At 35.3% G+C, this 16,420-nt stretch overlaps 2 protein-coding genes, 1 long non-coding RNA gene and 1 pseudogene across 4 annotated transcripts; 1 reads left to right on the forward strand and 3 right to left on the reverse strand.

The window, feature by feature from the left end:
- Nucleotides 1-328: 328 nt before the first annotated feature.
- Nucleotides 329-3,736, reverse strand: LOC145036562 (LEAF RUST 10 DISEASE-RESISTANCE LOCUS RECEPTOR-LIKE PROTEIN KINASE-like 1.1; annotated as a pseudogene). Its single transcript, XR_013678472.1, has 4 exons — nt 2,144-3,736; nt 2,017-2,049; nt 1,692-1,931; nt 329-1,606 (listed from the first exon to the last, which is right to left on the reverse strand). The product of XR_013678472.1 is annotated as an LEAF RUST 10 DISEASE-RESISTANCE LOCUS RECEPTOR-LIKE PROTEIN KINASE-like 1.1 (transcript).
- Nucleotides 1,098-2,035, forward strand: LOC145036574 (uncharacterized). The gene is made up of 2 exons (XR_013678476.1): nt 1,098-1,207; nt 1,304-2,035. It is a non-coding gene; the product is annotated as an uncharacterized LOC145036574 (long non-coding RNA).
- Nucleotides 3,737-3,853: 117 nt separating the features above from the next.
- LOC145036568 (LEAF RUST 10 DISEASE-RESISTANCE LOCUS RECEPTOR-LIKE PROTEIN KINASE-like 1.1) lies at nt 3,854-5,338 on the reverse strand. The gene has a single exon (XM_078985032.1). The coding sequence runs from the start codon at nt 5,196-5,198 to the stop codon at nt 4,086-4,088; it is 1,113 nt and encodes a 370-aa protein (XP_078841158.1). The 5' UTR covers nt 5,199-5,338; the 3' UTR covers nt 3,854-4,085.
- An 83-nt stretch (nt 5,339-5,421) lies between these two features.
- LOC145035535 (LEAF RUST 10 DISEASE-RESISTANCE LOCUS RECEPTOR-LIKE PROTEIN KINASE-like 1.1) lies at nt 5,422-6,584 on the reverse strand (the record flags this gene model as incomplete). Its single annotated transcript, XM_078984063.1, has 2 exons — nt 5,571-6,584; nt 5,422-5,459 (listed from the first exon to the last, which is right to left on the reverse strand). Coding segments are annotated over exons 1-2 (771 nt in total), but the record flags the coding sequence as incomplete, so codon positions are not given.
- Between the last annotated feature and the right edge of the window lie 9,836 nt (nt 6,585-16,420).

Here is a 16,420-nt window from a genome sequence, read left to right on the forward strand (position 1 = left end):
TATAATCAACTTCTTGTAATCATCTTTTTCGGAAAACAATGCAATTTCAACCAATAAAAATATTTCAAATATTAATTAGGTTTGTATAAATGATAAAATATGGTATCTTTTTAACCAATCCTTTTTCAATTTTATCCCTATTTATAATGACTAAATTTTAAATTTTTAGAAAAAAAGGAACATGCTAACGTGTCTTGCACATGTCAGCCATAGATACTTATGACCGACTTCTAAATTATGTTTTTTTTTAGGTCAAATCGATATTTACCACCAGGAGGTTTTTTATGAAATTATCTTTATTCCTATTTATAATGACTTTTAAAGGGTGTAAAGAGAGGTTTTTCTGAAAATTTCAAATAACTGACTGTCATACGCTGATTTGAAGAAAAATTAAAAGTGGCGACTGTGGCGTCGGATATGCTCAGAGACATATCTCTTTCGATACCTTCAATTTCATGGAAGTACATGAATTGAAGTATGAATTTGCTTAGTGATTATCGAGGAACTCTAAAATAAGTGCAATTTTTGAAACTTCTAGTAGATGGTATACATTAATGATCTCATCAAAACTTTATATACTTAGGGCGTAGAAGCGATGGATAAATTGAACAGAAACCTGTCCTATGTTCTTATACGATTCTTCATCTCCAATCTATCTGATGCTTAGTGTAGTTGATCCAGTGCTATCGCTATGCCATTCACCAGTAACGGACACCGGCGAAGGCGGGAAGTTTTTCAACAAAACCGTCGTATCAGTGTTTTCCGACCGAGGTGGCGGTTTTAGGGTTTTCGACTCTTCAGCATCTATTCTCCCATGGGCTTGAATATTCTCCAACACGTCCAATACCTCATTCATTGTAGGCCTCATTTCTGAATAAAACTGTAAACACTGAAACGCCAACTCTGCTACTGATGTAACCATCCTCATGACTTCAGGATCTGAACCGGATCCTAAAACTGGGTCGATCAGTTGATCTATCGCACATCTTTGGATCTTGTTTAAAGCCAGATTAGCCAAACTAATCTCGTCTTGCGACCTATTTAAATCAACAGCCACCATGGATGATATCAGTTCGATCAAGACCACTCCAAAGCTGTAAACATCACTCTTAACTCTTATCTGTTAATTGGTAACGATGGTGATATTGGGGATCCAAATATCCTGGGGTTCCTTGAGGAGCTGTAGACACGTGATTGACATCATCTGGTAAGAGCCTTGAGAGCCCAAAATCTGCTACCTTTGCACTAAAATTATGATCAAGAAGAATGTTACTTGTCTTCACATCTCGGTGTATGATTTCAGAGGCATGAAGGTACACTAGAGCTCTGGCAGTTTCAATGGCAATGTTCATCCGTAATGGCCATGGTAGTAAGCTTGCATTTGCTCGTTTTCCATGGAGGTGATCCGCAAGTGTCCCATTGGAAATGTATTCATACACAAGGAGAAGTTCATGGCTTTGTCGGGAGGTGCAACCATAGAGCACCACAAGGTTGGGGTGGCGTAATCTGGTGAGGATTCTAACCTCATTCACAAATTGTTGTACTCTTTTGTAGTTGTGCTCGTATAGTTTCTTCACTGCAACTTCTCTCCCATCTTGGAGTTTACCTTTTTACAGAAAGATCAGATTTGATGAATAACTTAAGTGAAAATAAACACCCCTCAATATTCTTAGCAAGTGTAAAGCTCTCACCATAGTAAACAGCTCCAAAACCTCCATTCCCTAGTTCCCGAGTAGGATCGAAATGTCTGGTGGCATCTTCGAGTTCAGTGTAGGAGAAAACAGAGGCGCCATGGAAGAGAGTACTCCCATCTTCAGCATTTAGTGATCTGTCCTTTGATGAGAAATAGGAAAAAGGGTTTGTCTTGTAGCGGCCCCATGTTATGAAGATGACAAGAAAAAGTATGAGGATGAAGGAGGATCCTGCAACACCTTTAGATAAAAATTCTTTCATTTATGTGTATTGATGTATTTATATATTTGGTAGTAATGCATTCAATCCAATATGTAATATTACCTAGAATCAGTTTAAGTTCTCTGCGTGATTTTTCTGCCACAACAGAACAACAGAAGATAAGACAAAAAAACCAATTTCATGAATATATATGAAAGGAATATGAAAAAAAAAAAAAAATTGTAAATACCCTTTTTGGCATCCAAACACTGAAACAATCCATTGTGAATATTACACTGGCCATCTTCCTGATGACACTTATGACAGGGAGTTGACAAGTTAAATGAAACAGAGAATGTGGAGCCAAGAATAGAAAATATGTTGGTAGTGTCAGGTACTTGAGGATCATTTGGCCCTCGAAATTTCACAGGCAGCTGTATTACTTGACATGTAGGCGGAAGATCATGTAGAAATTCTGCATAGCTGATCATTGAATAATCATAGTAGAAATCATGATCATCGCATCTGTCGTATCCACTATAATTATGTTGTTGAAAGTATGTTGAGGTGTTTATAGAATTGGTATGATTTGTGCATTTGTAGAGAGTGATGAAGGGTAGGATTGAAACTGAATACAAAAGAGGACTTGGAGAAGTGAAGTTATACGCAAGTGCCTCACACCTTGTCTTATTTACAAGTCTTTCAAACGTTTTGTTATGGATCATGACCAGAGGATCTGACACATACTTGGAAACAATCTCATGCGACTCTCCTCCAATTTCAATTTCCCCACCATATGATGTACAGTTGACCTTGATCAACCCACAATTGGTGTCAGTCGTATTATAAAATGGGTATGTGAATGGGGAAATTTTTGGGCAAATGAAATCTTTTGGGCAGATAGATTTGGAAATGTTGTGGTCTGTAGCAGAGTGAAGAAAAGGCAAACAAGAGAGAAGAACAGAGGCAGAAAAGATGGCGAGAATCATTTCACAAATTTTGTTGAGACTCCATACGTAATTGTGTATTTACATATATATCTTTTAGGTCTATTTTTTCTTTAGAGAAAGTCTTTGGTACAGTTGGACTAAAAGAGGTTAAATGAGGTCAGATTTAAGATGCTTTCAGCCTTTCACACCAAAAACTCAATTTTCCCTCACGTGTATGCCCACAACATAGAAATTCTGTCACTTTTATAATTTTCTGTCCATTGAGCACCATTATCAAGACTTTTGAGTCGCATATTCTATTCCTCCATTTATCCTTAAACCCTTTGAAACTTCAAAAAATTGAATTGGAAAGTTTCATGTGGTTCCCTCTTCATGCCATCTAATACTTTTCAACTGCCATAATTCAAACTTACGAACAAGACAGCTTTGAAAGTTAGACACATATTTTTATTAAATTTTCAATCTGAAATCGTCAAAGAAGAGTGTATATACATAACATCAGAATGTTTATAAAGAATAATCACATGAATATATACACCCTTTTTCACTGATAGATACGGTCACCATGGAACGGTGAAAATAAGTGCTCACCTTTATTGGTATTTTTGCAGCATCAAGAAAAATATAAATAAATCATGCTGTTTTACCATGTGGAAACCCAGTAGTTGGCCTGAAGTTTCTACAAAGACCAAGTCTTTCAAATAAGTGGATGGAAACTTTGTTCAAAATTTCTTTTTGGATCAAGACTTGACTAACACACGCATTGACTTTCGTTGTTTATTAGTCACATGTAATTATCAACATTTAGTTTATACAAGTGTTTTGATTTATTTACCTGCTTATTATCTATACACCAAACATTATGGATCAAGGCTTTTTGGGAAGGATTTAGTCTTTCAGGTTCGGGGTTGATACCCCCCCTCTTTTCCTCCTCTGGTACAGGTCTCTCCCTGTTATTGACAACCCCACCTGTACTGAATGCATAAAGTGAAACTTCTGTCACTTATCCATTAAGTTGAAAGGAAACATGTATAGCTGTCCCCATTAAATCGAAAAGAAACAGGAACTTAATGTTAATTACATTCCTTTTCATGAGCTCACAAAAACTCAAATATTTAGGGCATAGAAACAATGGAAATTTTGAACAAAAACCACACGGAGTTGATGAATATGCATAGTGATCGTATGTTGTGATGCCATCTATCTGACAGGGAGTGTAGTTGATGCGGTGCTAGAGCTATGTCATTCACTAGTGATGGAGACTGGCGAACGCAGGAAATCTTTCAACAAAACCGTCTTATCACTGGCTTCAGAAGGAGGTGGCGGCTTTGCTTTTTCCATGTCGCTGATACTTTCATCAGCATCAATTCTCCCTGGGGATTGAATATCCTCCAACACATCAAGCACCTCATTCATTGTAGGCCTCATTTCTGAATAATACTGTAAACACTGAAAAGCCAACTCTGCCACTGATGTCATCATCCTCATGGTTTCGGCATCTGAATCGGCTCCTAGATCAGGATCGATCAATTGATCTAACGCACATCTTTGGATCTTGTTCAAAGCCAGATTAGCCAAACTAATCTCGTCATCAGACCTATTTAAGTCGACTGCCCTCATCGATGATATTAGTTCAATCAAGACCACTCCAAAGCTGTAAACATCACTCTTATCTGTTAATTGGTAACGATTGTGATATTGGGGATCCAAATATCCTGGTGTTCCCTGAGGAGCTGTAGACACATGAGTGACATCATTCGGTAAGAGCCTCGAGAGCCCAAAATCTGCTACTTTGGCACTGAAATTCTGATCAAGGAGAATGTTACTGGTCTTGACATCTCGGTGTATGATTTCAGAGGCATGAAGGTACACTAGAGCTCTGGCAGCTTCAATGGCGATGTTCATTCTTAACGGCCATGTCAGCAAGCTTTGATTTGCTAGTTTCCCATGGAGGTGATCAGAAACAGTGCCATTGGAGATGTACTCGTACACAAGGAGAAGTTCATGGCTTTGTCTAGAAGTGCAACCATAGAGCACCACAAGGTTGGGGTGGCGTAATCTGGTGAGGATTCTAACCTCATTCACAAATTGTTGGACTCGTTTGTAGTTGTGCTCATAAAATCTCTTCACAGCAACTTCTCTCCCATCTTGGAGTTTACCATAGTAAACAGCTCCAAAACCTCCATTCCCTAGCTCCTTAGAAGGGTTGAAATTTTGAGTGGCATCTTCAAGCTCTGTGCCAGAGAAAACAGAGACGCCGTAGAAAAGATTCCCATCTTCAACGTTTAGTGATTTTTTCTTTGAAGAGGAATAGGAAAAAGGGTTTCTCTTATACCGACGCCAGATTAGAAACATGACAAAAAAGATGATGATGATGAAGGCAGATCCAGCGGGAACTAAAATAAGAAAATACAACAGCTTCACTTACAATTTCCTAGATAAGTCGTGTGTGTATTTATATATTTAGCACTAATGCATCTGACCAGAGATGTGAATTACCTAGGATATATATATATATATATATATATATATATATATATATATATATATATATATATATATATATATATATATATATATATATATATATATGTTTCAGTTTACTGAGTGGTGTTTCTGCGGAAACCAAACAATAAAATATAAGTTAATATGTTAGATATATCAATTCTTGTGTACCCAGAATAATTAAGGAAGAAAGGAAAAGGAAAAAAAAAAAGGTATAAATACCCTTCTTGGCGTATAAACACTGGAACTGTCCATCGTGAGTGAGACATTGGCCCCCTTCCTGGTGACACTTATCGCAGGAAGTTGTAAAGTTAATAGAGAATACAGAACTGAGAATATAAAAGATGTTGGTTTCATTGACTACTTTACGGTCATCAAGCTTTTGCATATTCACGGGCAGCCGTACGACTTGACATGTAGGTGGCAGATGACTTGGAACTTTTGTATCACTGATGGAATAGTTATAGTAGAAATCGTGATCTTCACATTTGCTTTTGTGGTAATTAGATTGGTTAAAATAACCATTTATTTCTGTGTCATGATTGGGATGGTTTCTGCATTTGTAGAGAGTGATGAAGGGTGCGATTGAAATGGAATACAAAAGAGGACTTGGAGATGTGAAGTTATCCATAAGTGCCCCACAACTGCTATGATTCACAAGTCTTTCAAACGTTATGTTACGGATCAAGACCAAAGGTTCATCAGACACGTACTTGCCAAAAATCTGATATGAGTCTCTTCCAATTTCAATTTCCCCACCCTTCGAAGTACATTTGACCTGGATCAACCCGCATTGAGTGTTAGAGTCATTATAAAATGGGTATTTGAATTGTGCTAAATTTGGACAACTGAAACTTTCTGGGCAGGTAGACATAGAAGTGTGGTGTTTTGTAGCAGAGTGAATGAATTGTATAGAAGAGAGAACAATGGAGGCTAGAAAGAAGACGCTAATCATTTCAACTGTCCAACAGAAAAGGTTAAGACACTTAATAGTTAATATCACATGTGTCCTTGAGAATCCATTATATATCTCCTCTCGGTCTATGTGCTCTCTAGAGGAAGTCTTTGAAACAGTAAAGCTGAAAGATGTGAGGTACTTATGCAGAGTACCATTTAATAAGCGTTCACACCCAGATTAATACTCAACTTGCCCCAACGTGCATGCCAAAGGCATAGAAACTCTGCCACTTTTGTAATTTTCTCCTTCTTGATGAAGACCCTCAAGGCTTTTGAGTCACCGACTCTACACTACCATCCATTCTTAACCCCTTTTAAACGCCAAAGTTAACATCTCTCTTGGAAAATTTCATGTGGTTGCCATTATATGCCCATCTAATACGTCTCAACTCACAATAATCTTTTTTTTTTTTTTTTAAGGGCCAGAATAATCCAAACTTATGAATAAGCTAAATTTTTAGACCCTAGAAACAATTTCCTTAAATTTCCAATATTACATCATCCTCGTTGAAAATGTATATACTTTTTCACTGACATATATAAATGTTCGACCAAGAAATTGACCTGAGGATAAATCATGGACCAATGGTAAAGTTGTTTCAGGATCATGGACTTATAATTAGGTTTGCTTTATTGCAAACTTATAATCCTTGTACTTCTATTTCGTTTTTTTGTTAGCCTTATTTTAGAACAATCTAATTAAGGAGGTGTTTGGTTTAACTTTTCACGGTTAAAAGTTTTTTTTGGAAAAGAAAAAAAAGTAAAAGATGTTTGGTAAACTAGTTTTAAAAAGTTACTTTTGAAGCTTTTATACAAGGAAAATCAACTTTTAGGAAAAGTTAAGAAATCTTGATTTTTTGTAACTTTTCCAAAAAGAACTTTTGGATTTTAAGAAACTAAACCAAACACCCCCTAAATATTCTTAACTAGGTATAACATCAATGTATTATTGGTTCATTTAGAAAAAATATATATATGAAAATTCTAAACATTCCAAAAAGTTTGAATTTATTAAAAAATTTAGAAAAATATTGAATTATTAAAATTAAAATAATTTTTTATCTTTTAAATTTAAACAAATAATTTAGATAAATAAAAAAAAGGAAACTAATGAAGTTTTAATTTAAAAGTATTGAAATTAGAAGAAAAGTCAATTATTGAAATTGATATGCATTTATTATTATATCTATTGCATTTATTATATTTAAATATTATGCGAAATTTAATGATATGGAAAAAATCACAAAATATCATGTGGAAAATATTTAATTGAAAATAACCACAAAATGACATGTGACCAAATCAATATGAGTGTGGCATGTGACAAAAAGATTTTCATTTATTAGAGTATATTTGTATATAACAATTATTAATTTTGAGTTACGATGTGATGATGTATATTTTTAATCTTATGTTTTATTTATTTAAAATTTAAAAGATATTTAATGTGATGATGTGCATTTTTAATTTATTATGATTATTAAATTAATGATCATTTCATATATTTATATTTTATAAAAATTATTAGAAAAATGATCATTTGTTATTTTTAAACATAAGGGTAAAATAGTTGTTTATTTAGATTAAACGAGTGCATTTTGTAAAAAAAACACATTTATATGAGCAATACTTTATCGATTCAGTATATTTTATAAATTCATCAGTTAACGAAGAAAAAAAAACGAGGCCTTAGTATTGTTTGTTCAAGAATCTAGCAACACCCTTTTTTTCCTTTTTGGAACGACGAGCAAATATTTTAGCACAAAAAAGAGACTTAAGCGAGAAGTTAAGTAAGATACAACAAAAGTACCAAATAGGAGACACACACCAAGCAACCCAATCAAGATTACAAAATTTGGACCTATTTTTGATCCAGTTAAAAGTATTAATGCTTATATCGTCCTCAATAAACAAAACCACTCCCTTCGTTCCTGAAAATAATACCATCACTGGCCTGCCAAATAAATCAATGAGAGACATAAGTAATTAATAAGGTGGGATTCTAGAGATGTTTGTTGTTGCTCCCCGAATTGATCAAATCCATTGCGTTTGAGCAAGAAGCATGTTACAACTTGAAGACATCCAACCAATCAACAATCCATTTCCTTAACGAAGCAATGAAATCACAGGAGAAGAAAAGGTGATCCACACTCTCATGAGCTGAGAGACAAAAAGGACACGGACTTGACACAACCCCATGCATAATCATATTAGGAAAATTTTGAATTTTGTTCAGAAAAACACGCTAAACAAATGACTTACTCTAAAGAGGAATCCAGTTAACCCATGTAAAATTCCAAGTCAAGATTATGGGTTAATAATGTTGGATTAAGGTGTCAAAACTCATAACTAAATTGGTATAAACTTGTGATTAGAAGCAAAATACTTTTTGGATTGCCCTCATAACTAGAAACTGATTAGAATGACATTTTAAAAGAGTGAAAATAATTTATTAGTTTATTATATGATTAATAAAATAATTTGAAATATATTAAATTAATTAATAATTTATCAGAAGTAATTTGGATTTAATTTGGGGTTAATTGGAATTAATTAGAAATGCAAGGGTTGCTTTGTAATTGCTTAATAGTCGAGCAAAGAAGAGGTTCTAGAAACCTCCTATGGTGGACGATTTTGGAGTGCCTTGTAAGACAATCTATAACGCTTCATTTGATATAAGGAAAGTAGATAATCACTAGGATTTGAAATACTATGAATTGAAATAATATTATTTTATGTTCAAGTATACAGTTTCTAAGGTTTCCTGATAGCTATATAAAAGGACCATTGCCTTGCAATTTTCGTCCAATCATTTTAAGAGAATCCTAGATGAAAATTACATCCCCTTTCCTCTCTCCTCTCTTGTGTTCTAGTTTCTAGTTTTTGGTGTGAGTCATTAGAGGCATCATACTTTTTGTCACACCCCAAAACCTGAACGGCGGAAACGTTTAGGGGTAGAGGACGTCATGTACAGTAGCATATCAATGCATAATAGTAAACAAGCAACAACATCATCCATTGCATTAATAGTATAATTTAATACAAGTGTGTTATATGTATAGTTTGTAAGACACCAAAATAAGAATCAAAATAAAAGACGAGTCATGAATGAGCTCTGTCTTCTCAAAACCTGGTCCAGTGTACCTGTCTATTGGTGACCTGAGAATACAAGTTATTTTGAAATAGTAGATCAACATTAAAGTTGGTGAATTCATAAGTATTTTAGTGTCATTGTTTTGTATGAAATTGTTTGTAAATGTTTGTAAGTGCTTGATGTAAAGGTTGTATCTCCTAGAAAATCCTATATTTTCTACTTTATTATGAAATGTAGTCTTCTACCAAGACCCGACTGTTCTGTATGTTTGTTCTTTTGTAAAAGTGAGTGTTTTTCCCAAATATGACTATCATTACCAAAATATAGTTTACATCACCGTTTATGTGACAAGATCACAATGTGAGTGCAATGGGAAAATAAGGATATACTGTAGTATTGTATATAAGTAACTACCGATGTACTAACTACCTTAAACCATTTTGTTTAATTAAGGTAAAATGTGATGAGGTTATAACCATACTTGATTAATTAGTAAAACAAGAGGATCAAAGATGTCGAAATGGTATGACATTCGTCACCTGTAGACCTGCAGGTCCCACTGTAGCTAGCAGCAAGGTGTAGGATGGTCAATCACGTATAGATCTATACACAAATTCATGCTTTCCCTCTAGGAGACTCTGGTTACAAAACGTGACACATCAGTATATTGCCATGCCATGAAGTAGTAGCTCACATTAATGTCATAGCATTCTTGTGTTTGTATAGTATGTTCTAGTGTATTGTATGTTCTCTCTATTCTAGTGTATAGTATGTTCCTCCTTGTTTCTCATTATAGTATGTTATTTCTGTTTCTCATTAGAGTATGTTTGTACTGACTCATGTGTAAACTGACTCTTGTATGTTTCATTGTAATATAAATAGTGAGTAGTAATTCTCTAAACTATACCTATTATAGTTTACTAGTAATTTTGTTTGAATAAATGAGTATGTTTGTACACCTTTGCTACCCAAGGTGTTGAACTGATGAAAAAACTTTTATATCTATACAAATATACATAATATATAACTAAGATTCAAATGATACTTGGACAAACAACCGAATACCCTAAGTCCACAACCAAACAAGGAACAAGAAATAAAGTGAGTTATCAGTCCTAAGTCCTTTCAACCTTATTTATAGAACTATATCTATACAGACATGCTTTTGACAATTTATAAGTTTTAAAAGAGTTTAATAAAGAGTTTAGCATATAAAAGAGTTTTAACCATTTGAATGGCTATTGATGACTTAATGTCAGTTTATAAATTTTTTTGAAATAGTTTGCTTGATAAAATACTTTGAAGTGTGTGCATTCTCTCAAAAGTCATTCCAAAAGCAATTGGTGTTGTGTGAAGCATTTGAGGCATCACACTTGGGGTGCTAGGCTCACAAGGTTTTCAAGGAATCAAATCAACTACAAGGTATGTAATTCTAGCCATCCTTTTAGGATAAAAGTTCCCCATGTATGCTAGATAGGATTTATTGGATAAGATGTCTAAGTCCATAACTATTTATGGTATGTACTTGACCCGACCCGGCATGGTGCATTTGGGTTGCATGGCACCATGCAATTGGATAAACTAAAATGAGAGAAATAACACTTATGGTTTATTAGTATATTATAAGTTCTAATATATTAATAATATTATTTATTTAGTTTGATCAAGAATTAATTTAGAATTAATTAAGTGATCAAAAGATAACTAATTAAATACATGGGTAGATTATGTAAATCTTCCATATCTAATATAGTGGGCTAAGAGGCTCCATGGATTATCAAGTTGGGTTCCACCCTTTGGATGCTCCATGGAGTTACCCATTTATCATGAAATGAAGAGTCATGTTGCATTAGGGTTTACCTAATGCAACACACTATATAAACAAAGGTGTTCTCCCCAAAATCGGCTACACTAAGAAACAAGAGGGCTAGATCCGATTTTGCAAGTGTAAGATTCTCTCAAAGTTTACTTCTTTGAATTTGGTGTTGTGTGAAGCATTTAAGGCATCACACTTGGGGTGCTAGGTTCACAAGGTTTCAAGGATCATAATCAACAACAAGGTATGTTATTCTATCTTTCATTCAAGATAAAAATGTTCCCCATGTAAGTTAGATAGGAATATAACCTTGGAATTCAACTTTGCATGATAACTAGACAAACATAGATCCAAGGTTATTAGGATTGCATGTACACTTAGGAAGTGTTAGAATGCTCAAAACCCATCAGTGGTATTAGAGCCTAGGCTTGTTTGTTGATTTTTGTGCAAACTGCTTGAAAAAATCGATTTTTTGTCTTCTGCTCATATGAACTCGCCGAGTCCATGGGGGGACTCGACGAGTCCATGAACAAATGCAAGCTACTCATCGAGTCTGTTCTTGCACTCGACAAGTAGAGGCTGCAATTTTCAGAATTTTGACATTTTTTGCTGGAAATGGACTACAAGTTTTAAGTGTAATTTTTTGATTACCCTAAACTGTTTTTGACATTACCCTAAACTGTTTTGGTGTTTTAAAACTTGTTTTAGATGGTGTAATGTTTATGATAATCCATTTACAATGGCAATTATCAAAATTACAAGTTTTAAGTGTAATTTTTTGATTCTTGAAAGTGTTCATATTCATGTTTTTGAACTTATGAAGATTAGATGATCATAGGAATTGTTTGTAACCTTCATGGTAGTTTAATTCATGATCATAATGTGTTTTAATGGAGTCCATAACTTGTCCTCAAGTTATGGAAAACCAAAAGTCTCACTTTTATTAAAGTCATTAAAAGAACACAAGAGTTATAAAAAATGAAGCGTCTTCATTTTTATTACTCAATTAATTCATAAGTTATAAGAAAAGAAAAGTTTTGGAAGTTTACAAAACTTGCCCTCAAGTTTTGGAACAAGTAAAGTCTTGATTAAAACTTTATTTCCAACCCTTAGAATTTAAAAAAGTTAAAATTCAACCCTTATACTTGATAATATTATAAAATAATATATATATATATATATATATATATATATATATATATATATATATATATATATATATATATATATATATAAGATCAAGTCGTCTTACCGCTAGTACGCCTCATTCACGAAGCCGGTCTATAAAAGGGGGGGGGGGGGTATAAGGTTGTTGCCTATAAAATGGCAACTTAATGGGTGTCCACTCTCACCCACCGCTTCCTTGATCGGTGGAAGGTCGTTAGCCGAACAGGTAGGACAAGGACTTATAAATTTTCATTAAAAGTATGATGAATATTATAAAGTAACTAAATGCTTTTATTAAATTCCCAATCTTAGTTACTTTAGGAAAAATGTGAATAAGGTGCTAATCCATGAAATTACACTCTACACTTTGTTTAAGTCGTTAATGGAGCGTGTGTGGTTAACCGGCACACTAACTTGGACTTAACAAGGTAGGTAAATGGGTGACTTAAGGTTTATCATAGTATCGGTGGAGCGTGTGTGGTTTACCGGCACATCGATTGAGTGATAAACACTAAGGGTACCAAATGATTTGCATGGTTACTTCACACCTCGTTTTTTGATCCTCGGTATCCCAGTCACAAAACTTGGAGGGCACACTCGAGATTGAAACATGCCTTTGAAAAGTTCAATGAATCTCAAAAGAATCTAGGAACTTCTAAGAACCAATTAAAAAACCTAATATTTACATTTCTGTTTTCATGGTGGAAATTGGTGAATCGTCATTCACCTACCTTTCAAATATGTTATAGCTTGGATTACAGCATACCTCTTCTAAGTTATAATATATTGTGATTGGATCCTAGACTTAATATTACATTTGAGTGTTTTATTAAGGACTCTCTTAATATCTAAACTAATATTGCTCTCTTCTTTCAGATGTCTTCAAACAATGTTGCTTCTGGCTCTAATCCTAATGGCTCCTTTATCCTTATGAACTTGTATGGGAAAGTCACCTTTGATGGATCCAACTCCAATGAATGGATCAGAAACATCAAGATGATTACCCGCTACGAGGATAAAGAATATGTCCTCGACAAGGATCTTAAGGAGATTAATGAGGCCGCTGCAACTCCCCAGGAGATCACTGACTTCCAGACACATAAAAGGGATGCTACCAAAGTGGCATGCATCATGTTAGCCACGATGACAGCAGAACTCCAAAAGTCCTATGAGGAATTCTACCCTTTTGAAATGCACCAAGATCTGATGGAAAGATACCATCAAAGTGCATGACAAGAGAGGTATGAAATCATCTGCTTCATGATAGCAACCATGATGAAGGACAGAGAGTCCGTCATGAGCCACATGCAGAAAATGCAAAGGTATGTGGATCGTTTGCTGAAGCTTAATGTGAACTTCCCTGAGGAGCTTGCAATCGATATCATTTTGTACTCCTTACCATCGTGCTATGATCAATTCTGCATGAGATATCACATGAATAAGGAAGAGGTCACACTCAACAAACTTCAGGGACTCCTCAAGACCGCAGAAACAAGTATTAAAGGAAAGTCGGTTGTTAACACTCCTACTCCAAACTCTGCCCCTGTCTTGGCAATCAGATATATGTAGAGGGAATAAGAGAAAGAGCTCTTCGAAGGGTACCAAGGCTAGGACCCTTGATGGCTCTTCTTCAAGTGGAACCAAGAAAGGTTTCGTTACTCCTTCTTCTGAACCAAAAAGGGTTGAATGCTTGTATTGTCATGAAAAGTCACATTGGAAGCGGAACTGCCCAAAGTACCAACAAGATGTGAAGGATGGGAAAGTTAAACCCAACCTTGCAGGTATTTACACTATCTTATCTAATAACTCACCCCATTCTAACTCTTGGGTACTTGATACCGGTTGTGGTATTCATATCTGTTTTGATTTGCAGGGACTAAGAAGAAGTGAGAATGTGGAGCATGGAAGAATAAACTTAATCATGGGGAACAGGAAAGCTTTACCTATCACCAAGATTGGAGTTTATACTTTATCGCTAAGTAGTGGGTTTAGTTTAGATTTGAATAAATGTTGTTATTCGCCACAAATGTCAAGAAATGTTATTTCCTTTCATGCATTGTATAAACAAGGTTTCACCATTTCATTTGATAATAAAGTTGGTTCGATTAATGCTTTCTTTAATAATGTTCTTTATTTTAAAGCATTACCTTGTGATGGTATATATGAAACTGTATCTGTGGTTGATAACTTATAGGAAATAATGTATTGTGTATTGATTCTGTTAATGATAATAACTTGGATAAAATATCATTATGGCATTGTCGTCGTGGACATATAAGCAAGAAACGTATAGGCCAACTCCAAAAGGATGGAGTTTTGGAGTCATTTGACCTAAATTCAGATGATAGTTCTGAATCATGCTTACTTGGAAAAATGAAAAAGTCACCCTTCACAAGTTCTTGTGATAGGGGTGAAGGTTTGTTGGATCTTGTACACACGGATGTGTGTGGACCCTTCAAACATGCCACAAGGGATGCTAATCTTTATTATTTGACTTTTACAGATGATTACAGTAGATATGGATATGTCTACTTAATAAGCATAAGTTAGAGACTTTTGAAATGTTTAAAGAATTTAAACAGGAAGTCGAGAATCAATTGGGCAGGAACATTAAGATGATTCGATCCGATCGAGGTGGTGAGTATCTTAGTTCATAGTTCCTTGACTATCTTAGGGAATGTGGGATTGTCTCACAATTGACACCTCCCAGGACACCATAGTTGAATGGTGTGGCAGAGAGGCATAATCGAACCTTGTTGGATATGGTTCGTTCCATGATGAGTCGAGCTTCGCTACTAATCTCATTTTGGGGGTATGCCATAAAGATTGCCACCCATATCCTTAATCTGGTCCCTACAAAGAAAGTTGCCAAAACTCCTCGTGAGATGTGGACTGGTAAAGTACCCAAACTAGACCACATCAAGATTTGGGGTTGTGAGGCTTTCGTGAGACGCGAGACTCATGATAAGCTTGAACCTCAAAGTGAGAGGTGTACTTTCATCAGCTACCCACAACAATCCTTTGGTTACCTCTTCTACAAACCTAGTGAAAATGTGGTCTTTGTAGCTAGGAGGGCTGTCTTGAGAGAGAGAGAGAGAGAGAGAGAGAGAGAGAGAGATAGTTTATAAGCCAAGGAAACAGTGGGAACCAAGTTGACCTTGAAGAAATTCAAGAGTCAAGTGGTGAAGGAACTTCGAAACCTAGCACTCAACTTGAGGAGGAAACTCCTGTTGAGCCAATTGACAAGTCTGTACCTCTAAGGCGTTCCACAAGGGTTAGGAATGCACCTGAGCATTATTATGGATTCCATATTACTGTGGAAGGTGATACACTTATCAGTGATGAGATACTGATAGGTATGGATGAACCTAACAATTACGTGGAAGCCATGGCAGGCCCTGAGTCAGCCAAGTGGAAAGAGGCAATGGACAGCGAGATACAATCCATTTATGACAATCAAGTTTGGAACTTGGTTGACAGTGTACCAGGTCGTAAGACAGTTGGGGTGCAAGTGGATCTTCAAGAAGAAGACCGACATGGATGGTAATGTACACACTTATAAGGCACGATTGGTTGCAAAGGGCTTATCTTAAACTCCGGGAGTTGATTATGATGAGACCTTTTCTCCAGTAGCCAAGATTAAGTCTATTAGGGTTATGTTAGGCATAGTTGCATTTCATGACTATGAAATATGGCAAATGGATGTCAAAACTGCGTTCCTTAATGGAAAGTTGGCTGAGGATGTTTACATGAGTAAGCCATAGGGTTTTGTTAGTACAGATTACCCTAATAGAGTGTGTAAGCTTGAGAAATCCATCTATGGATTAAAACAAGCACCTCTCATATGGAATCTCTGCTTTGATGAGAAAGTCAAAGAGTTTGGCTTTTCTAGGAGTGAAGATGAATCTTGTGTAAATGTCTAGGCTAGTGGGAGTATAGTTAGCTTTTTGGTACAATATGTGGATGACATACTACTCATAGAAAATGACATCCCAACTCTGCAGGAAGTTAAGTCCTGGCTTGGGAAGTGTTTCCCTA

The sequence above is a fragment of the Lactuca saligna genome, chromosome 3 (assembly GCF_052625555.1).
Source record: "Lactuca saligna cultivar CGN05327 chromosome 3, ASM5262555v1, whole genome shotgun sequence".
NCBI classification, from domain to species: domain Eukaryota; kingdom Viridiplantae; phylum Streptophyta; class Magnoliopsida; order Asterales; family Asteraceae; genus Lactuca; species Lactuca saligna.